Source organism: Balaenoptera musculus, chromosome 9, assembly GCF_009873245.2.
Source record: "Balaenoptera musculus isolate JJ_BM4_2016_0621 chromosome 9, mBalMus1.pri.v3, whole genome shotgun sequence".
NCBI lineage: Eukaryota > Metazoa > Chordata > Mammalia > Artiodactyla > Balaenopteridae > Balaenoptera > Balaenoptera musculus.
In genome coordinates, this window is record NC_045793.1 from 38,287,339 (window position 1) to 38,310,119 (window position 22,781).

Genomic DNA, 22,781 nt, shown 5'->3' on the forward strand with positions numbered 1-22,781 from the left:
TGTTTTCAGGCTACTCAACTGGGACCCGTTACTTACCTTGGATTTCATAGCTATGGATTTTTCCAAACTACTGAGTTAATTTAAATTCAGTGGCTTAAGCTTGGAGTTTCTGTCTCACCAGAGAATCATGTACTCTCATCACCTTTTTAAAACAGAGAACAGTTCTTTCAAGCCCAGTATTAAAGGACTTACTTCTAAGCATTACTTGTATATTCTCTAAGCCATATCTCCTAGAAGTTCAGATAATAAACTATCAGGAAAAGACTAAATAAAAGGTAGAAAAATAGGTTCATAATGAAAAAGAAAACATGAAAAAATGAACAAGGAGAGTTTCAAATTCATGCATCAAAAAAATATTGAACATCTATATGTCTGCATTATTCAAGGCACTAGTAGTACAGCATTTAAGAAAGCAAATACAAATCTTCGTCCTCTTGGTGCTTAGCTTCTAGTGGTTAGAAAGAACTAAATAGAATTTCTAAAATTATTTTAAAGAAGAAGTCATTGAAGAAAAATTAGTGCACTGCTTAAATACCAAATGAGCACAACTGAAAAGAGAAAGAATAATGTGATATAACAGCAGTGGCAGTGGTAGTTGTAGTAGCAGCTGCTAACATTTTTGAGCACTTCCTTTATACCAGGTATTGCCCAAAGTATTTTATGGAGTTGGTATCATTATCATCTTTATTTTACAGATGTGGAGACCAAAGCACAGAGAAGTTAACATTGAGACAGGGTCATGATGCTGTATGATAGACTTCTTAAACTGCACACTTAATCACAACATGTATTTATCGAATATATTTGTCACTATATTCCATTTTTGTGTTGCTATACATTTGCAGCTATGTGTTATTTGGTTCATTGGTGGCAAAATGGCCGATCTAGTCTAAAATTAATTTTGCCTGCTACTTAATAAATCATGCTGTGCTTGCCTTTTTTTTTATGTAAAAGTGCAGAATTTCATGAATTTAAAGAGAATCATCTTATAGAGTGAGTTAGCTCTGATTCCTAAGAAATTAGAGTTACCAAAGAATCAACCACATTTGGTTTAACAGATACCAAGCCTTTCTTTCCTGTATTTCTGCTCCGTAAGCTGAGTTTAATCATGAAAAAATGTTGTTTTGTGACTCTAGATTAATTAATGACTATGCCTCTGTTTAAAATTAGATATCAAATCTTTGTAATTGGGTCTGAAACATCTAGACTGATTTTTTAAAGTTTTGTTTCATGATTGTTTCTTCTAATAAGAGGAACATTTCTCCCTTAGCCATTTCATTTTTGGCATTTATATTAACAGCCAGAAAAAAGTTGATTGTGGAACATTATTGATCTATTTTGTGAAATTAAAAATTTAACCTAATTTTTTAGCTTATTGGTTGTCATAACTCCCAGTTTAAAAAAAAAATCTTCCCTGCACTTTCAAATTCCCTCCATCAGTCATAATTTTTCCTTATTTTAATATTCCTATCATGCACTTAACCTTTGCTGCTTCATATTCTACTTAGGTGTGTGTGTCTTACTTTCATTAGTATTGCAGTGGCTCTTGGTGGGCTGGTCCCTGTAGATTCACTACTATGTCATGTTTCTTTGTCTTCCTGAAAGTACACCCCCTCTTTGATGTTTCTTTGTTAAGTGTTGTGGTTTTTTATGGAAATTGAATTGATGATTTGGGAAGAGCCAAGTACATTGTGGTCAAGCCCTTGGCCCACTTGACCTTTCCAGTTCTTGATTATCGGTGAGTTCTTCATTCTGAAGACATTGGATCACCTCAACAATACCTTCCCCTCAAAATTGATATCAGTAGGCCAGACAAATGAAATCATTATGCCTGGGGCTTTCATCTATATCTTTCTAAACCTTCAGATTGAAAACTACCATATCTTCTAACCAAATTTTAGGATGCATTCAACTGTTGAATGCCTAGTTTTCCTTTTTCCCCCTCTACTATTTTGTCTGTTCTCCCCCTGTCACTTCCTCATTGCCTTCCCTCATCGATTAGCTAGCTCCTTTCTGTCTGTTGTCTTCTACTTGGGTCCTCTCTATCCTCTTGCCTTCTCTCATCTCAATGTCTCTGGCTGTCTCGAGAACATTGATGCATTTCTTTGTTCATGCTTACATCTATCTGTCTTTCCACAAAACATATTTTTTCTCTATTTCCTATCTTTAATTGTCTTTAGAATTCACATGGATTGAATGCCTTTCTTTTCTCATTGTCTTATCCTCTGTATTCAACTTATGTAAAAAATAAAATAAAATAAATCAGTGATGGTTAAATGAATTCTGGCTCCAATAGGGCAAAACAAGAATCCTGGTCAATTTCCTTCCTCCAATCTCTACCCTGAATAGCATGATCTCTTCATTTTTTCATTACTGTTTAGTTCTTTTCTTACATTGTACATACCACATAAGGTTGCTAGTATCTCTGATCAGGTCCTTTGATGAGAAGTTTTAGTAAAATGATCTGTCCTTGCAAAACATCACAGGACCTCAAGAATTTTGTTTAGTGCTTGTGATTCTCTATTTGAAAGCATTGCTTATAGTGTCCTGGGGTACTAGAACAGTGTTCTACCCAGCAGGAGGGATGGTTATTATGTACTGTGTCTGGCACACACTGCTATTCTACAAATATCAGCTTCTGCTGATGTTCATGATGATGGTGACAGTGTGGGTGAGTGTTTTGAAGGCAAAAGGACAGAAGTAGGAGGAGAACAGAGACACCAGTAATGAGGTGGGGGTACTGGGAGAGCGTGAGGCAGGAAGAAATAGCTGCTGGGACAGATGGATTATAACATGTGTTAGTTTATCTTCATTCACCAGCCTCTGGGTTTTAGAAGGAACCAGTAGTACCACATCAAAGCTGTCCGCATCAAACCATCCAGATGGCTCATTCTCCCCTGCTTCATACCATGTGGCTATCGGAGGACTGACGCTCCTCCACTCTATCACCTTCAGTCATCCATCTCGTGTGGGCTGGGGGCAGGGAGGGAGCTAAAGGATAGTGAGGTGAAAATAGGATGAAGATTTAATTAAAGTTCCTGAGTGCCTGCCAGATTTAATCTAATTCTCACAACTTTCTGACACCGACATTCTATTAGATCCACACACCAGAGGACACAGTGATGCAGCCACATCCTGCCCCTCTTTTCTTATGTCATTGCCTTTTTGGGTATGCCTCATCTAAGTCAGATTCGAACCCCAGGAAAGGCTCCATCTTCTCTCCGAGCCTAGTACTATTTTTTTTTTATTTTATTTATTTATTTATTTATTTATTTATTTATTTATTTATTTATTTATTTATTTATTTATTTATGGCTGTGTTGGGTCTTCGTTTCTGCGCGAGGGCTTTCTCTAGTTGAGGCAAGCGGGGGCCACTCTTCATCGCGGTGCGCGGGCCTCTCACTGTCGCGGCCTCTCTTGTTGCGGAGCACAGGCTCCAGACGCGCAGGCTCAGCAATTGTGGCTCACGGGCCTAGTCGCTCCGCGGCACGTGGGATCTTCCCAGGCCAGGGCTCGAACCCATGTCCCCTGCATGGCAGGGCAGATTCTCAACCACTGCGCCACCAGGGAAGCCCCCTAGTACTTTTTTAAAAAAACAAATTTTCCTGATGTTTTACCCACTCTATTGAAAAGCAAGCAACACAAACCAACAAAACACTATTTTGTTGTTGTTTGTTTCTTCATATTACTGAAGACAAGTGAAAGGAAGATTCCAATCTAGATGCATGCAAATGTCTGCACTTCTGTTGCATCCCAGCATGACTGTTGCCATGCTTATGGTGTATGTTTGCAGATAGCATTGTAATGCTGTGCATTAGGAATTGGGGGTGACTACTTGCACAATAGTATGTATGCTACTGAGTGAAAAGGGTGATAAGTAATGATGTAGATGGAGGATCTTTGGAGTACAGATTTATCATTCTCTTGATCCACCATCCAAATTCATTTTAAAATTGAATTCAGGTTAATGATGATTTTAAGTTTTTTAAAAAATAAGTCACCTTTGACTGGTTTCATTTTCTATCACTAATGTAAGTGAGGGACCTTTTTTTTTTTTTGTCTTTTTTGTTTTAAAATAATAGAAGAAAAAAGGAACAGGGAATTAAAAGACTGAAAGAGAAACAGCATGTTGGAAATAGGCAAACATAAGTATTCAAAAAGATAGGACATTAATTTTTTCCTATAGCTAGAGTTGGGAGAATAAGGTATGAAAAACATATCATTCAGTGTCCTCAGTATATCCTGCTGTGGTGATGTCACTATAATGGGGTAACAAAAAAATTTAATTTTACTATTTTACTGACTAAATTCCCTCTTGTTTATCAAAGTGGCCTGCATCCTGCTCAGTTCTGCTCAGTAGAAAATAATGTGATTATGAGTTTCTACTGTATATAATATTAAGAATATAATCTTGGTTTTATTACAATCAACTTTCTTAAATTTTTTTTTTTTTTTTTACTGGTAACTTATTTTTTATTGAACAATAACATTTGTTGCTGTACAATATTGTGTAAGTTAACAGTGTACAATCTAGTGATCACAATTTTAAAGATTATACTCTATTTTAGTTCTAAAATATTGGCTGTATTCCACACATTGAACAATATATCCATATAGCTTGTATTATACCTAATAATTTGTACCTCTTAATCCCCTACCCCTATATTGCTCCTCTCCCCTTCCCTCTACCCACTGATAACCACTAGCTTGTTCTACATATCTGTGAGTTTGCTTCTTTTTTGTTATATTCATTAGTTTGTTGTATTTTTTAGATACCACATGTAAGTGATATCATACACTGTTTGTCTTTCTCTGTCTAATTTCACTTAGCGTAATGCCCTGCAAGTCCATCCATGCTGCAAATGGCAAAATTTCATTCATTTTTATGGCTGAGTAGTATTCTATTGTATTTGTACTTTATGATGATAGCCATTCTGACAGGTGTGAGCTGTTATCTCATTATGGTTTTTTGTTTTTGTTTTTTAATTCAAACAGAAAGTCACAAAAATTATAATCATCCTCATCAGTTCACTCAGTCCCATGTAGTTAATTTTTTTTTTCATCTTGATCTTTTGTTAGCACTTTTATGAGTTCATCAGTTTTTCATTAGAGTTCTGAAAATGCTTATTCATTCAGTTTTTTTTTTAAATCTCTGAATATCCTTAAGATCCTTGAATTTTTATGTCTTTAGATTTGTGTTCATGTTTATGATATTTGATAAGTAATTATTCACAGGCCTTATAGAGTTTTAAAGAAATTAGCACTCCCATTTGAAGATCAATGTCTTCCAGGGCTGGATAGCCCCTGCCATTTGCTAGGATGAGGTTGGTGCAGGGGTGTTTCCGTCTGGCAGGGCGCTGGAGAAGCGGGTGATGGGACTGGAAGCCAGACTTCCTCTTTTTAGTGTTCTGTTCAGGTTTTTTCCAGCTTCTTGGAACCTTCTTTGTTAGTGGAAAAACTCAGGTAGTCAAGTTGGAAAAGTGTTCTCTAGATATTTGTCTTATAGATTCCGTTAATTTTGTCTGAATATTAATCTTCAGTTTAAAACAATGATACCATAGATTTGGGCTTGTTGAAACAATTTCAGTTTCTGTTCATGCTGTTTCTGTCCTTCTTTTTTTAACTCTGGTCTCATTTGTTATAGGTTTAGCAGTTTCCCTACAACTCTTGCACGGAGACATTGAACAAATCAGAAGGGAATACTCATCAGTATTTTCTCATGGAGTATCCATCACCCGGAAGTTGGGTTTCTCTAATATTATTATGCCTGGTAAGTGACTTGGGATGCACTACATGATGAAATATGGCTACTTTGTCTGCTTTTGATGCTTGAGAAATTTTTCAAATTGTCAGCTTCAAAGAGTTCAAATGGGCCATGCTTAAGAATAAAATGAGGTATTTAATTCTTTTTTTAAAAAATCTTTACATTTTTATTATATTAGGGTGGATAACTTGTGGGGGTCATGGTTGCATTTCATTATGACCATAATAGGATAACTGAAGTTGAATACAGAAAATATTTTACCCTCTGGTGGGAAGTGTTATTGAAGTCATTTAGGGGAAATCCTGACAGGTTTTGGCAAGAACAGTTATTGAGCAATGGTTAGCCTTTTTGGAGGATTTTTCCACCAAAGATATGTATGTATATGTGTATATAAATAAGCAGCCATATGCAAGCGCCATATGTATTTCTATACATCTCCTAGTTCTATTTGTATATATAAATCAGATCTATATTAGCAACCAAAAGAGACTCCAAAAAAGTGTTTGTTTCTGAGTGGAAATGGTAGAAGTTAAGGAGATTCACACCATCAAAGTAAATGCCAAGTAATAGTCTTTCTCAGGGCTCTACATCCTACTTTCCACAACCAAGAAAAAAAAAATAGAAGGACCAAATAGTCTCAAATTGTCGACAGTATTTTTAGAAATGAGATCCTTTAAATCACTGTTTAAATCCCATGTGTAAAAAGCAAGCAATGGAAGTTGCATCTGACAGGCCCCTGGTGCAGTTATGAGACTGATGGTAGGACTGTTGTCCATAAAGACCTAACATGATGCAGAAACTGACTGGCATTGACTGTCGCGGCATTTTGTGATCTCCTGACGGAAATTCATTCGTGCAGGAAAGCCTAAGAGAACAGCCTGGATAGTTTCCTGAGATGGCCTGACCTAGCTTAGGGACCCAGTCTGCCTGAGCATCTTCTGTTAACTATTGTCGAAAATGACTGTTTACAGCACTGTTTACTTGGCGGCATGTTATTCAGTGGCTCTTGCAACCATTCATTATTCCTTTCAGTTGCTATAAATAGCTGGTATTTCCTCTTTAACAAAAAAAGAAAAAAATTTCATCCCACTGGGAAGCAAATTGATGGGTAAATCTAATATAAAAAGCATATTTTAGAACAGAATGCAGCCAGCTGCTAAAAGAATTCCTCAGCTTGGTCTCCGAGCAGTATCATTGAGAAATGGAAAAATATCAAGCAACATGACACTTCACTGGCTGAATAATTGTCTGGGGTGTGCTGTGCTCACGCAGCTCTTGTCTGGCTTTAATGATGAAAATGAGCTTTCTGTGGAATAAGGCTCGCTTCTGTCCCTTTCCCACACCACGTTGTAATGACGAGGTTCATGCTGACCGGGGAATCAATCCTCCCAGACACACGTCTGCAGTGCCCAAGACTGCAAGAGGTTTTTTTTAAAGCACTTTCTTCTTTTTCTTCTCTCATTTTTTCTTCTTTGGCTTCTGAGTCTTTCAAATTAGATGGAGAAGGGAAAGATGTGTGTATTAACTTAAACAGCTGAAAGCAACTTTTGGAATGTTTTACATTGGCAAACATAACAGCCATTGTTTTGTTTTCCTTTGTTATTTTTTAGAATTTTGACTCGTCAGTTAATTCTCACTGGTGGCTCTGATGAAAACTTGAGCTGAGTTTTCAATAAGAAAATATATGTGAACAGCATTTCTGATCCCAGTGTTGTATTGACAGTCTGCTAGCATGATGGGTTTTTTTGTTTGTTTGTTTTTCTTTTGTTTTTCTAGACTTGTTCTTCAGAGTTAGTATTGTGATAGGGGTCAGGATGGGTGAAGCACGTGTTTATACCTACAGGACCTTCATTAACTTAGTTACTGCCTTTCTGCAGAATGAATTATCTGTGGTCCTGACACTAACAGGAACATACACAAAACTCTTCTTCAGGGTCACAGAATGTCATCAATGCCAAACTCTTTTTGGGATGGGAAAACCGTGGAAACAGAGATTCTCCCCTTGGTCTGGCTTTTGCATGGGCTGGTCTCGGGAATGTCACCTGGTATAAGGAGACTACCTGCCCATATGCTTTCGGCCTGTCATGAAGTCCTCTGAACCCTTCCTGTTGCTAAGGGTCAGTCATTCAGCACTTTATTTCTTAGAGTACCCAGTTTCCAAAGAAGAAAAGTTACCCTCTGTGAAGCTCCATCACTGCCACCTACGAACCAAATAACTCTGCAGAAAGTTCCATGGTCTGACCTCTGAGCCCATGAGAGGGAGGGCAGTGAAAATGTTTCAGTCAGTGCTCTCCAGTTGAAATACAGTGCGAGCCACAAATGTAATTTTAACTTTTCTAGTAACCATTTTAAAAAAAGTAGGAAGAAGGAGATGAAATTAATTTTAACAATATATTTTATTTAACCCAATGCATCCAAAATATCGTTTTAATAGGTAATCCATATAAAAAATTCGTAATGAGTTATTTTACACTATTTCAACCTAAGTCTTTGAAGGCTGGTAACTACTATACGTTACAGCACATCTCTTTTCAGCCAAGTCACATTTCAAGGACTCAGTTGCCACATGTGGCAGTCGTTATGGGCTTGGACAGCCAAGGTCTAAATGTCTTAACAGACTGCACAAAGCAGAGCTCGAGCCGTTGCTGAATATCAGGAAGGACTAAGTTTCCATCCACCAGACGCTTTGGAACAAAGCTGGCCGATGTGTCAGGAATGTCATGGGAGGTCAGGCGGTGTCCTCCTCCCACCCTAAGGGTCCATTCTTATTCTGAGTTTATGCTTCTTTCTAGGCAATCATCATGGTCTCCCTACTTTATCTTCCCTGCCTGTACCCTCTCTCCTGGAGACTTGTTGTCACATATCAACCAGTAAAACTATCCCTCTTTGTTAAGGAACACCTAATTAATACCTTCCAGTGCATTCACTTTTAATACATCTTGGCAGTTCCTAATCCTAAAAAGAATTAAGGAAAAGTGGTAGACTGATAGGGGAGGGAAGGGTTGAGATTTGGAGGCTAGACGCTCACACTGAAAACGATGAACAGAGCCTGTGTTTCAAATGGTTGCCAGCAGTAGTAGCTGTGATAGTGATTTCCAGATTTGTTTAAGTTTATTTTACAAGTATTTTCCAGAGTAAGCCTCCTTTTCCTTTGGTCTTTAGGCAGTAGTTCAAATAAGTCAAATTTCTATTTGGTCAAAGTTGACTAGATAGTGATTTACAAGACTGGGGTAAGAAGAATGTTGTAGAGGTGTTTGCTTCCCACTTAAGAAGATAAATAATTTTATTCTTTTAAATATATATATATTATTATTATTTACCACTTACTGACAGAGACATGTACATCACCAGATGGAATTGCCTCAAATAATCCTTCTTTTGGAGAAAGCAAGTGGGACCCTGCTTTATTTGATGTTCCCTAAAAGTATATCCTAAATCTAACCAAAGCTCACCACGCCCCAGTCCAAGTCACTGGACCTCCATATCATATAGGTGCAACTACTCTGCTTAGATCTGAACCCCTGATCATGCCACCAAGGGGTGGTGGTCTTTCACCCAATGAATGCCACAGTGACCAAAGAGAGGGGGAGGCGTGTCACCCTGAGGTTGGATCCCAGCCCCAGATCACATTGGGGAAGAGGCTGCTGCCCCCAAATTATGAAGCTTACATGCCCCACTTGCCCAAGGGTGTAGGATTTCCCCAACAGGCACTACCAGAAATGCATGCGTTGTCCTAGAGTGTGAAGGGCAGCCCATCCCTGCTCCTATCTCTGCACCACTGTCTGGAAAGTCCTTCTTGGCTGCTGTTGTATCATTTGCCATTGCTTGCTTGATAGTCATAAACAGAAATTAGGGCTTCCCTGGTGGCGCAGTGGTTGGGAGTCCGCCTGCCAATGCAGGGGACACGGGTTCGTGCCCCGGTCCGGGAAGATCCCACATGCCGCGGAGCGGCTGGGCCCGTGAGCCACAACTACTGAGCTGGTGCGTCTGGAGCCTGTGCTCCGCAACGGGAGAGGCCGTGACAGTGAGAGGCCCGCGCACTGCGATGAGGAGTGGCCCCCGCTTGCCGCAACTGGAGAAAGCCCTTGCACAGAGACGAGGACCCAACACAGCCAAAAATAAAAATAAATAAATTTATAAAAAAAAAGAAAAAAAAAAAAACAGAAATTAAAAAGCTACCCCCTCAAAAGTTTAACATCTCAGAGTATTCTTTTAAAATAAAGCAAAACAAAAACGAGAACAGATATGTTTTACTGAAGTGTACTCTATGTGAGAAATCCAAGGTTAATTTTTCATTCCATGCATAAGTATTCCCTGTGTGTGGTCTGCCTTGATTTCCTGTTACTTGTGAATCTTACCCCTATCCCTTACCCTGCTGCTCCCCCCTCCACCGCTGCCCTGAAGGTATCCTGAAGTAGTAGAAGCCTAGGTGTGGATGGCATATTATATTAGTTTCCTATGGCTAGTGTAACAAATCGTCACAAATGGGGTGGCTTAAAACAATGCGAATGTACTATTTTACAGTTCCGGAGATCAGAAGTTTGCATGAGTCTCACTGGGCTAGTATCAGAGTGTCAGCAGGGCTGCATTTCTTCTGATGGCTCTGAAGGAGAATGCATTTCCTTGCCTTTGCCAGCTTCTGGAGACCCCCTGTACTCCTTGGCCCATGGCCCAACATCATTCAACCTGTGCTTCTCTCATCATATCCCCTTCTCTGACCCTGACCTTCTGCCTCCCTCTTATAAGGACCTTTGTAATTATATTGAGCCCACCCTGATAATCAAAGAAAATCTCCCCGTCTCAAGATTGTCAGCTTAATCACATCTGCGAAGTCCCTTTTGCCGTGTAAAGTAATCTATTCACAGGTTCCCAGGATTAGGACCTGGACATCTTTGGGGAGGTAACGGGGTGCCTGCTACACACATGAAGGTCTATCCAGCTCAACCATGTGTCCAGTGCATGAATGTCTTCCTGAGGTCCCTGAGGATGGTTTTCCGGCTTGTACTTGAGTATTAATAATGGCCAAGATCACACCATCACATCTTACATCTTCTCTCAAAATGACCTCTTTCATGTTGAACTCGTCTCACTCTATCTTCTATCCATTGGGTTGAGTTTCTCTGCTTGTAACCTCAACATTTTCAAATTCAGTTAACTCTCTTGTCTCCCTCATCTCTCCTCTGATGGGTCCCTTCTCCATATCCTTTATGGTCTGGATGATACCGTTTCTGTCTGTCTCTGTCCTAGAAATGAAATCAGTGCTTCATAATTGGTCTGACCAATCAGGGTGAGACTGATACCTTCCTTGCTCAAGGCACTAGTCTTTTGGAGACAAAGGCTGAATTGCGCTAGCTTATTTGATGGATGTTCTCATCCTATTGAATTACATTTTCATGGGTAAAGCAGAGATACGGATAGTACATTGGGCATGTTTCTTAATCTCTATACTTTAGTTTCCTCATCTGTAAAATGGAAATAATAGGGCCTTTCTATAAGGTTAATGTGAGGATTTAATGAGATATTCTACTTATAGCACTTGGCAAAGTACCTAGCTACTGTCTATCTGCTACTGTCTACTACTAACATCATCATCATCATCATCTAAGTTCACAAAAACCCGGAGTCTTTTATGTATGTTCTTTAGTTTTTAAGAAGGACAGTGGGCTTCCCTGGTGGCACAGTGGTTGAGAATCTGCCTGCCAATGCAGGGGACACGGGTTCGAGCCCTGGTCTGGGAAGATCCCACCTGCCGCGTAGCAACTAGGCCTATGAGCCACAACTACTGAGCCTGTGCGTCTGGAGCCTGTGCTCTGCAACAAGAGAGGCCGCGACAGTGAGAGGCCCGCGCACCGCGATGAAGAGTGGCCCCCGCTCGCCACAACTGGAGAGAGCCCTCACACAGAAACGAAGACCCAACACAGCCAAAAATAAATAAATAAATAATTAAAAAAAAAAAAGGAGGACAGGAACTTTTCTTTTCCAGTTCCAAAAATAACAGCAAATATCTAGCACAGAAAAGGCACTGGACTAGCCCCTGTGGCTGGGACAGTGGTTTACTTGACGTGATGAGCATGCCCTCTGTGCCTTTATCCAGTTCATTCATAGGACAGGATCAAGGATCAGGGTTTTCAGCTACTGATAAAAACCTCTTGCCTGTTGAGGTCAAGCCATAAATCAACCCCATTTGATTGTAGTCACTGAACTCTTTGGATTTGTTCCTACTGCTGTGGCCTTATCTCTATCTCGTCTATAGTGATGTTTTGAGAAGCCTTCACATGTGTAAAGGCTTCCCAGCCAGTGGGCCTGTGAAAGAGAGGAGAGTGTCAAGCACATCAAATTTACAGAGTAATAAGTTTAAGATGTGCAAGGTATTAATAAACATTGTCAGGCAAGTAGCTTTTCACGATTGGTGCTATGACTCCATTTCATACTCAGTTTATGATTTCTCTCTTAATTACCCAAGGTGCTTTCTTAACACCATTTGGGCTTATTAGTGTTCTCCAGAGCCAACCTCAAGTGTATTGACTTCAATTAGCACTTGTTTCAACTCTATCCTGCGTATTTTGGCAAAACGTGGCACCTTGCAGTATTAGAGCATAGCAAGCTGCAGATTCCTGGGGGGACACATGTAGAATGGCATCCAGGAGAAATGTTCTTGTCATGTATTCTCTTTTCAAAGAAATCTTATTTTAGTCTAAAAATTTTGCAAAAGATACAGAGGGTTACAGGGACAGGGACAGGGACAGTTAAGAACAGAAAACTAAAACATATGTATAAGGTGTTTAATTTATGAATGTGTTATGGTCCAAGAAGTTCTTTTGTAAGTCACAGAAAACAGCAAGCATAGCATAAATAGTCTCGGCCCTCCTACTGCTTCTCCCATCCCTACCTCTGCCTTTACCCCTTCCCTACTTTAATAACACAGAAACTTGAGGCCCCAAGGTTTATCTTACCCTGTCTAGACTAATGTCACAGAGAAGAGACAGTAGCAGAGAAAGACTTGAATCCAGATCTCCTTATTCCAGTCTTCCTGTGACCCTACATTTTTTTAGGCTTATTTGAATTCAGAAGAGAGAGAAGAATCCAGCTAAGTTATAAGCTAAACCAGCTCTAGGGGTCCATTTGGGAAGCACAGGCCATTTGTAACTTTGGTCCCTTTGGAAACACACCATAGCTTCCACAGATGTCTCATCCTCTTAGTGAGGGCCTCTCTCATGTGACACCCCCTCTCCTCCATTCAACACCCCGTCTCCTCTTACTTTTATCCATGGCACTTAGCATTATTCAGTGTGCTCTATGTTTTACTTCTTTGTTCAAGACCTACTCCTACTAGAATCCCTCCACAGGGAAGGCATTTTTGCTTTGTTCACTGCTGAATCTACTGGGCCTAGAATAATATCTGGCACATAGTAGGTGCTCACGGTATATTTGCTGAATGAATACACTAAGAAAGAATTTCCTGGCACTGGCAGTATGTTACTGTCCCCCCACCCCTGTTCTTCTCTAGGGCCAGCCTGCACACAGCGGGGGGAGACAGGTTGCCTTGCAAACCTCCCTCACCGACCCCCTCCCCGCCCCCCGTCTTTGCTTAAGTCAGAGTTGCCGGTCCTTCCAACAGGTGAGAGTTGGAAGTCCCCCTCCCAAGAAACACTAACTCTCCGTTTTGCGTGACAGTTAATCCCCATGTGGTTTGGACAAGCTAATCACTCACTATGAGAAATTTCCAAGGTAAAAACTCCTGTAGCTGTACTTCCCATTAATCAGTGTGTGTTTTACAGTCTGTGTGTAAGCACGGCCACTCATCATGTGTCACCTACTCCAAGAAGCAAAGGAATTTTACTACTGTTAACTAACATCTTTTGCTCTGAAGTACGTTGATTTTTGTGTTGTTTTTTTACCTGCCAAGTCTGTTCGCGGGAAAACTATTGTCAAGAATTTCCTCTCGGATTGTTGAAATAGCACGTGTGCAGACCGTTAGCATTGCAGACCTGTTTTGAGTTGAAATTGATGGCTTCAGAGGACAAAGTTTGTGAGCTTATTTATTCTATAATGGAATTGTTAAATAGCACTGAGAATGTGTGTTACGTATGTATGAATACATATATATATAAAATGATAAATTTATAGTAATTAAATGAACTGGGTTATAAAAAAACTAGAAAACTTGTAAAATTTACTGGACCATTTTCTCTTAAAATTTTTTTTTAATGGATATGGTTAAAACAAAAAACCTTCAAAGCATACACATATAATTTTACATGTGTTGAAATACGTTGCTTTTCTCCTGGAATTCCAAGTTCATTGCCTTTCCAGGTTGATTTGTGTGAGTTGTATGAGAGTACTGAGAAATTCATAAGACAGAGACCATTGTATTAGTTGTTTCCACTAATGTATTCCTTATATACTCTTTGTAAAGGGTGGGTGAGACTTCATCCTTTTTAGAGCTTATTCAGTTTCTCTCTTTTGTGGCCCATCTGTTTCCTGTTCAGCCAAAGTCATTTGCAAATGATGTTCTCATTAAAAGTTGGTCTTTATGAAGGAAGGTTACCAGGCACACTGGTATTCCGTCATGGTTTTGAAAGCTAGGGTACTTTCTTATAAACACTTTGGTCAGGAAGTTTGAGAAATTTCCCAAGTGTGGGCATATTTGTATGGTTATTGTTCCTTCTGGTGATTTACTTTCTTAAGGAGAGATTTTTTATTAGGAAAAAAAAATATTGCTTTTGGGCCTTCAAATGTTTGAAAGCTATGTTAAGTAAAAGTAAATTCAACCTTGCCAACCTCACCAACACTTACCTTCAAAAACTTTCTAGTCACACTTTGTTTACTTACTTCTCATGTCCGCATCCACTCACTGCTTACCCCTAATTTAATTCTTACAGGAGAGATCAAAGCATGCTGTCAAGCGTGTTTGCCTCTCTTTGCTAGTTGGCATTATATTCTGTTTTTTTCTTGCAGTAATAAGAAAGGGGCAAGATGAAAAAGTATTCAAGTTTATAAATAGCCAATGGAGAAACAAAACTAAATGATATATGTGTACATAGACTATGTCAGTTTGAATCCAGGGCCTTTCTCATTTGTTTTATAGCTTGATGGCAAGAAATATTAAGCCAAGTGTGTCTGTATGACTGACTTATTCTACATCTGTGTTCATAAACACTAATCTGGATTCTTCCAGTAGTGAGATCATTTCATCCATGAATTTTGGAAAAGATTTAAATTGTAACTGTACCCTTTGCAGTCCTATCATTTTCTTCCATTTAGGTATTTCTTCTTCTCTAAATGCTGTGACTATAAAGTATTAAGACTAGTTTCTTTGAGCCACCCCTGCTAGGCTGTCATTTTGTAATCACACCTCATAAATGAAATGAGGGAAATATTGAAAAATGGTGAAATTTGACAACACCTTCCTACCCAGGCCCAGTACTGTCCTCCTAAATGTGCATCTTCAGTATTGCTAATTCAGACTAGCAGAAGCTGGCCTTTGCTTTTCTTGGATGTTGGTAGTAAGGGTGGGGACCTTTTTATAAAAGTATAAATATTGTATATTTTACTTTTATATGTATGCTATAACACTATTTTTTATGAACTAGTTTTTCTTGATAGAGTACTTTATTACACTTTTTACTATATATAACATGGTTTCAATTTTCCTCTCCTACTAGGTGAAATGCGGAATGATTTATACATCACTATAGAAAGGGGAGAATTTGAGAAAGGAGGAAAGAGTGTGGCCAGAAATGTGGAAGTTACGATGTTCGTTGTAGAGAGTAGCAGCCAGACCTTGAAGGTACGTTAAAGCTGGATTCTTTTTGGTAAAACAATTCCACATCCTTGCTTTGGGTTCATCTTTAATGCGATCAGTTAATTTCTGATTTGCAGTATTTCCAATCTTATTTTTCTTTTCCACCCCTGTGTAGTTTTTTTTTTTTAATTATGAAAATGCCTTTCAGAAAAGAAAGTAGGAAAAAAAAAAGGCTATTACAGTTTGTTTAATTGTGTCAGCAATGTCCTCATAACAGCTATTCCTTAAATGCAGCATTTTTATGCCATTTCATTTTTCCCCTTTCATCTGTCATAGTTTGGAAGATGCATACTTTTGCTTTTGGCAATTAGTAAAACAAAACAAAAATCATATGTCATTCCATGTATTTTCATTTTAACCAAAATAGGACATGAGGATTAAGCTATTACTAATTGGGGTGATAATATCAGGTTCCTTTACGGAAGTGAGCCCGGGGCTTAGTGAGTTTTACAGGAAGGCACAGAACAGGCTTTTGGCTGTGGCAGGTTGAGAATTTTATCATGTAGTTGACTCCAAATTGGGCACGCAGTTGCCCATCTCACTCATGTCACTGAGGTCCACCCTTAGCCGAGTAGACCCTGGGAGAGCAGCCTCAGGATGAAACAGACACAGCCTGTCAGCAGAAGCAAGTGCAGAAACAGGCCTGTAAAGAACTGAGGAGGTAATTTCACATGAAGTGCTCTTTGGGGAGCAGGCAGATACAGCAAAGCAATTGCTCTACTCCTCCCCATATCATCTTGAAATGAAGCTGTCTTTAACCTGCATATTTCCTTTATTAGGATTTTATCTCCTTTGGCTCTGGAGAGCCACCAGCTAGCGAGTACCACTCCTTTGTGCTTTATCATAACAACAGTCCCAGGTGGTCTGAGCTACTGAAACTTCCTATCCCTGTGGATAAATTCAGGGGAGCGCACATCCGCTTCGAGTTTCGGCATTGTTCCAGTAAGTGTTTGGCAGGATTGTCTCCATGGCTTTGTTGTGCTGGGTAGTCTGCTAACTGAGCTGAAACAACAGTGTGGGCTAATCTGTAGAAAGTGTGTGACAAACCAGAGACCTCCACAAGGGAGAAACGAAGGTGAGTGAAGTCCTGGGAGGTGAATGGGCTCACTTCTCGAAGAACCAATAACCTCTGTGGAAACATAGATGCAAGAGGGGAAGGAAACAAAATACCTATGGAAATCTACAGGGTTCTTCTTAAGTTGGTCACTTTCATAAAAACCAGTTCATCACTCTCACATTCTGGAAAGACTAGATAGAAAGAGAAGATGCAGTAGTAAAGACCTGACTGGCTCAGGTGGTTTTAGGCAGTCCTGACCCATCTGCTGTCTCTCCAGCCAAGAGCTGATCCAGCTCTCAGACAGCTCAGGGGGACCCTCGGGGACTTTCCTAGGCATGTGAAGTCACTAGAAAAGCCTCTGATTGGCTCCAATTCATATTGATTTGCATATATCTACATCACCATGCATTCTCAAACAGTATTCAAATGAGGATCAAGTAATGTCAACTCAAACAGGTCTTAGAGATGATGTGAAGTAATTTCCCCATTTTATAGATCTAAAAAACCCAAGACATACAGACGTTACAGGATTTATTCATGTGGACATTACTTATCCGTAAAGTTATCATTTCCTGTTGTCTCTATTTTAATTCTTTTGCATTCATTACCACCCTCTGAAGCCCCCACTCCCTGCCTCCACCAGCCCCCAATCCAGGGATCTTCTGGTTTTCCCTGTGCCCCAGAAGTGTGCACTTCTGGTCGTGTACATTGTGACCAGAGAAGGTTCTGGTGAATCTTGCTTCAAGAGCAGTATAATAATCAAGAGAGGGACTTCCCTGGTGGCACAGTGGTTAAGAATCCACCTGCCAATCCAGGGGACATGGGCTCGAGCCCTGGTCTGGGAAGATCCCACATGCCGTGGAGCAACTAAGCCCGTGCGCCACAACTACTGAAGCCTGCATGCCTAGAGCCCGTGCTCCACAACAAGAGAAGCCACTGCAATGAGAAACCCGTGCACTGCAACGAAGAGTAGCCCCCTCTTGCTGCAACTAGAGAAAGCCCGCGTGCAGCAACAAAGACCCAACACAGCCATAAATCAATCAATCAGTCAATCAATCAGTCAAGAGATAGAGAAGAATCACATTATTGGGGAAGCAGCAGGCTCCTCTCCAGTCTGAAATGAATGGAGGCATTGCCAGTAGATATGCGGTAACCTCGCCTGAGTGCTATGTAACTCGCCCAAGATTCAGGGAGGGGAGAAGGACTTTGTCTTGTTGTTGGGACTTTGCAATGTTTTGGATTAGCTCAGAAGCTCCACAAGTTATGCTTTTGTGGATGTTTCAGAATATAGGGAGATGGCTAGCAGGGTCTTACCATTCTTCCAAATTCCTAGAAGAGTTTCATGGGTAGGATTTAAAGTGGGAAAGCATAAAGGACTTTCCATGGTGCCATACCATTCCTTCCACCAATCTTTGTTATAAATTCTCACTTGGGCCTAATATGAGCTTTGAGCTTTAAGGAAGAAAAAGAGGAAAATAAAAGTGAAATGGGAGAAAAAGGAGAAAGAACATTTGGAGAAAGTTACTATAACTCAGAACTTGGAAACTGGACTAAAGGTGATTTTCAGTAGAACCTGTTAGATCTCTGCCATCTTGTCCTTGTACTTCAAACATTGTCCACAGGGTATTTTTTTTTTTTTTAATGTTCATTGTTAAAATTCAGAAGAAACAGCAACATGTAAAGAAGAAAGAAAATCCCTACAAATAATCAGTGTAGTCATTTTATCACATGAACTTCCAAGTGTTCTTTGTGTGTACATGTATTTATTTTAAAATATTTATTCATGAAACAAATATTTATTAAATACCTGCTATATGTCAACCATTTTACTGGGCATTGAAAATACATCAGTGAACACAACAAAATACCTCCTCTCATAGATCTTTCACTCTAGAGAGGGAAGACAGACAACACTTGGGCAAATAAATCTATAATATATCAAGTAGTGTTAAATACAGTGAAGAAGACTAAACTAGAGTTAGGTGCTAGAAAGCAGTGGTGCTATGTTGCTATTTTACATAGGGCAGTCAGGATAGACCTCTCTGATAAAGAGGTGTGTCAACAACAACATAAAAGAAGTGAAGGTGTGAGCCTCTGGGTATCTGGGGAAAAAATATTTCAGGCATATAGAACAGTAAGTATAAAACACTTGAGGTTGAAACATGGTTGGCACTAAACAAGGTTGGCACTTCCAAGGAATAACAAGGAGGCCAGAAGGAGCAAGTGAGAGAGTTTGGAGGTGAGAACCAGAGAGGTAGCAGGGGAGCCAGATCCCCTATTGTCTTTTAGGTCATGGGAAGGACTTTGGACTTTATTTGGAGTGAGAAGAGGCATTAGAGGTTTTAGATTGAAGGTAAGTCTGACTGCTATATGGATGATAGATTGTAGGTGGGCCAGATGGGAACAGGCCACTTAGGAGGCTTATGCAGTCCTCCAAGTAAGAGATTTAAATGGTTTGATTCTTTTCTACAGATTTATTGACAGATTGGATGTGAAAGAAGGAGAAAATTCAAGGTTGACCCCAAGATTTTGGCCTCATTATGAAGTGGTCATTTAATGAAGTGGGGAAGACAACAGGAAGAATCTGTTTGGAGAGCAAAAATCAAACATTCCATTTTAAATATGTTAAGGCTGAGAAGTCTATTAGACATTCAAGATATCAAGTAGGCAGTTGAATGAGATCCAAGCTGAAGACTTAAACGTGATAATGAGAACATATAGTTCAGTGGTGTGCTGTAAATATTTAACCAGCACTCAGGGTGATGGAGAGGGAAGGGGAAGCCCTAAATTATAGCATTTGCTGATTCCATGGGGTAAATACTCCCACCATGGTCAATTTCAAGCTGCCAACTTGACGTCACTGATCTTGGAGTTGGGGAAAGATGCACACTGTCAGCTCTTGTGAGCCAGTACAGGCCAGCTCCAGCACATCACAGATGTCGAAGATTTTCAAAGCCATGAGACTGGTGAGATGTCTAAGTAAGTTTAGATAGCAAGGGAAGTCCAAGGATGGATCCCTGGGGCACTGACACCTTTAGATTTGGAGAGATTGAAAAGTAGCCATTATGTGGATTAAGAAGGAATAGCCAGTGAGGTTGAAGAAGAATCGAGGAAGAATAGAATCCAGGAGACTAAATGAAGAAAGTTTTTCAAGAGGGGATTAATCAGGTGTGTCAGGTGCCAGTGATAATAAGATAAGGACAGAGAAATTATCACCTGATTTGGCATCATGGAGGTCATTGAACCTGACAAGTTGTTCTAGTGGATTTGTGGTGTTGAAAGCCTGGCTGGAGTGAGTCAAAGAGTAAGCTGGAGAAAAGGAAGGGCAGGCAGTGAGTGTAGACAAATCTTTTGAGAAACTTTGCTATAAAGAATACAGATGAGTAGAGAAGTGGGATAGTAGCTATAAAAAAAAGTGGGTCACCGGAAGTTGGTTTTTTGGTGGTGTTCTTTTTTAAGATGGAGCTTTTAAAGCATGTTTGTTAGAGAGAAATCATTCAGTAGAGAGGAAAAACCGATGTAGAAGAGTGGGGACAGCTGTAGGAGCAGTGTCCTTGAGTTGGGGAAGGAGCAGGGGACCCGGTGCTCAAGGTTAAGAATTCGCCTTGGGTAAGAGCAGTTCAGGTCTAGTACAGGAAGACAGATGCAGGTGGGTAATAGGTGGATGCTAGGGCATGTGGGAATTCTCTCTACATGAGCTGAAAGTGAGGGAAGTGTCAAGGTATTGGAGGCTTGAGAGGAGGGAAGAATGGATGAAATTATTGTCTGGAAAAGTAGAAGAGTGAGTTTATTAGGTAAATGTAGAAAGTTTGCCTATCCCAGGGCACTTCTGTGATTAGTGTAGGCATGGAATGAGCCACAAATTGGATTTTACAAGGGTGCAGTGTTATTAGTGGAAGTGTGGACGGGAGAGAGATTGAGGGTATTTTCAAGGAAGTGATTAGAATGATGGACCACAGAAATGGGAACTTGGAGTGGAGGGGATGGAGGGATGGGTCAATAAACTGGGGGTCCCGGGGGCAGAATTGTTGGAGTTGAGGTACAAGAAAGGATGAATTGGAAAGTTAGGAGGTGGAATCCATAAACTCAGGGTTTTTATTAGTAAAAGGGGATCATGTTATGCATATTATACATAACAGTCCATTCAGTTTATTAATCCTGATCTAATAGCTCAGGACAAAAGGCCATGTACTTTAAACTTTGTTTGGTATTTATTTGTATTTTATAGCAGAAGGCAAATTTGGGGAAAATGTTGCTTTGTTCCTTATCTTTGCTAATTTTATGCATCTTGGATTCTTTTTGTCTTTCTGAATTGAATACCAAAAACCACACCAAAATGGCAGTCAAATCAACTTGGAAAATTATTTGTAAATAAGTCTTCTCCCCTAAATCATAAGTTCCATATCCAGCACTCTCATTGACATAGAAATCTCTTCCCAGAGATCTTTGCTGTGACTTTTGTTTAACTTTAAAGAGTACTGATATTTCCCCAGTTTACCTCTGGGGTTGAAATCAATGATTTAAAAAGAAGAACCGTTGCTATAATCACATTTTCAGGGATGTCCTCATGCTAGGGGCCTAAGCTAGCCAGCCAGAATTACTACTCTCTGTGCAGGGTTCCACGTCCCTGTGGATAAATGCCGGAAGCAATGTGTTTGTTGCTAGAGCCTCTTGTCTAATCCTCAGGATCAGCATATCTGACATCTCTACTGAGGGTCTTACTGCATCCCAAAGCCGGACTTCTCTATCAAGTATAACCAGCCCATAATGGCTGCGAGCCCTGCAACTCTTCCCTACACGTCTAAATACAAGGAGAGGGTCCAGTTGAACAAACCAGGTTCTTTCCATGCTTTCTCCATTTTTGGAGAAAAGGAAGGTGTGTGGAAAGAACTGCAGTGGTACTGAAGAGATCTAGAACAGGTTACCTGACATTGTAAGATCTCAATTTCCTTCTCTATAAGCAATTGCCAGTGACCCTTGACATTTCTAGCTGTTGTAATTCACAATTAGGCATCTGAAAACCTCATTGCCTCATTTCCGACTCCCAGAATACTACTTCAGGAAGCTCTTATCAAACTATAGAATGCTGTTTATGTTTTTCAGCATGCCTTATTCCAAGGAGGTGGCTTCCGTAGGCTCTGTGTTTACACATGTGGCTGTAGGGAGAGTTCTGTCATGGACCAAAGCAGAGCTGAGAGCCTCCCTTTCCAGGAGGAGTAAGCAAAATATTGCATTTCACATTCATTCATCACTCGTTCATTTGTTTACTGTACATTTATTAAGAACCTACTATGTTCTTGGCATTCTTTGAGATACCAAGCATAGATTAAATTAATTAGACAAGAATCCTGCCCTCCATGGTGCTTACGTTCAGGAGTGGAGGGTAGGTTGTGAGGAGAAGAAACAGGAAATCCACAAATTTAAAAACAAAAAACAAAAAAACCCACCATAATTTCAGATAGTGAATCCCATGAAGCAAATTAGTCAAGGAATGTAACTTACAGATTATAAGGCAGGAATATGGGGTTAGAGGGTGGCTACTGTAGATAGAGGTCCCATCATAAAAGCTGCTCTTCATTGTGTAAAAGGAGCTGGCGTGTGTGTGTGTCAGGGGGTATATTTCTTGATCACGCATCATCACAGTCTATGTATCTGAACACAGTTGTGTAAGCATACACTTAAATAACTGACTAATTTTCACAGGGAATTATACTCAATATCTTGTAATAACCTATAAGGGAAAAGAATCTGAAAAAAATATATATATATATGACTGAATCACTTTGCCGTATACCTGAAACTAACACGACATTGTAAATCAACTATACTTCAAAAAATTAATTCAAAAAAATTGACTAATTTTTTTTTCCCCTACAGCAAAAGAGAAAGGAGAGAAGAAATTGTTTGGCTTCTCCTTCGTCCCCCTGATGCAGGAAGATGGTAGGACTCTTCCAGATGGCACTCACGAGCTCATTGTGCATAAGGTAACGTCAGTCAGATGTTGTGGGCAGCTGTGAAAAACAGGGCTGAATTACTAACTCACTGTGGAAAAGAGGAAAAAATGACTTCAAAGATACTCTTCTGGAAGATTGCTGACAGGGAGAGTGTCTTTTGAGAATATTGTCTCTATATTCTGTCATATTCTAACACCTATT

The 22,781-nt window shown here is 39.9% G+C and overlaps 1 protein-coding gene across 2 annotated transcripts in view; it reads left to right on the forward strand.

Annotated features, from left to right (window-relative positions):
* DOCK4 (dedicator of cytokinesis 4) overlaps nt 1-22,781 on the forward strand; it is a 506,020-nt gene that overhangs the window by 289,259 nt on the left and 193,980 nt on the right. For both annotated transcript variants that reach the window (XM_036863604.1, XM_036863605.1), the window contains exons 13-16: nt 5,645-5,770; nt 15,430-15,554; nt 16,349-16,511; nt 22,504-22,610. In XM_036863604.1, coding sequence (XP_036719499.1) covers nt 5,645-5,770; nt 15,430-15,554; nt 16,349-16,511; nt 22,504-22,610 — 521 coding nt within the window. The remainder of the gene's footprint in view (nt 1-5,644; nt 5,771-15,429; nt 15,555-16,348; nt 16,512-22,503; nt 22,611-22,781) is intronic.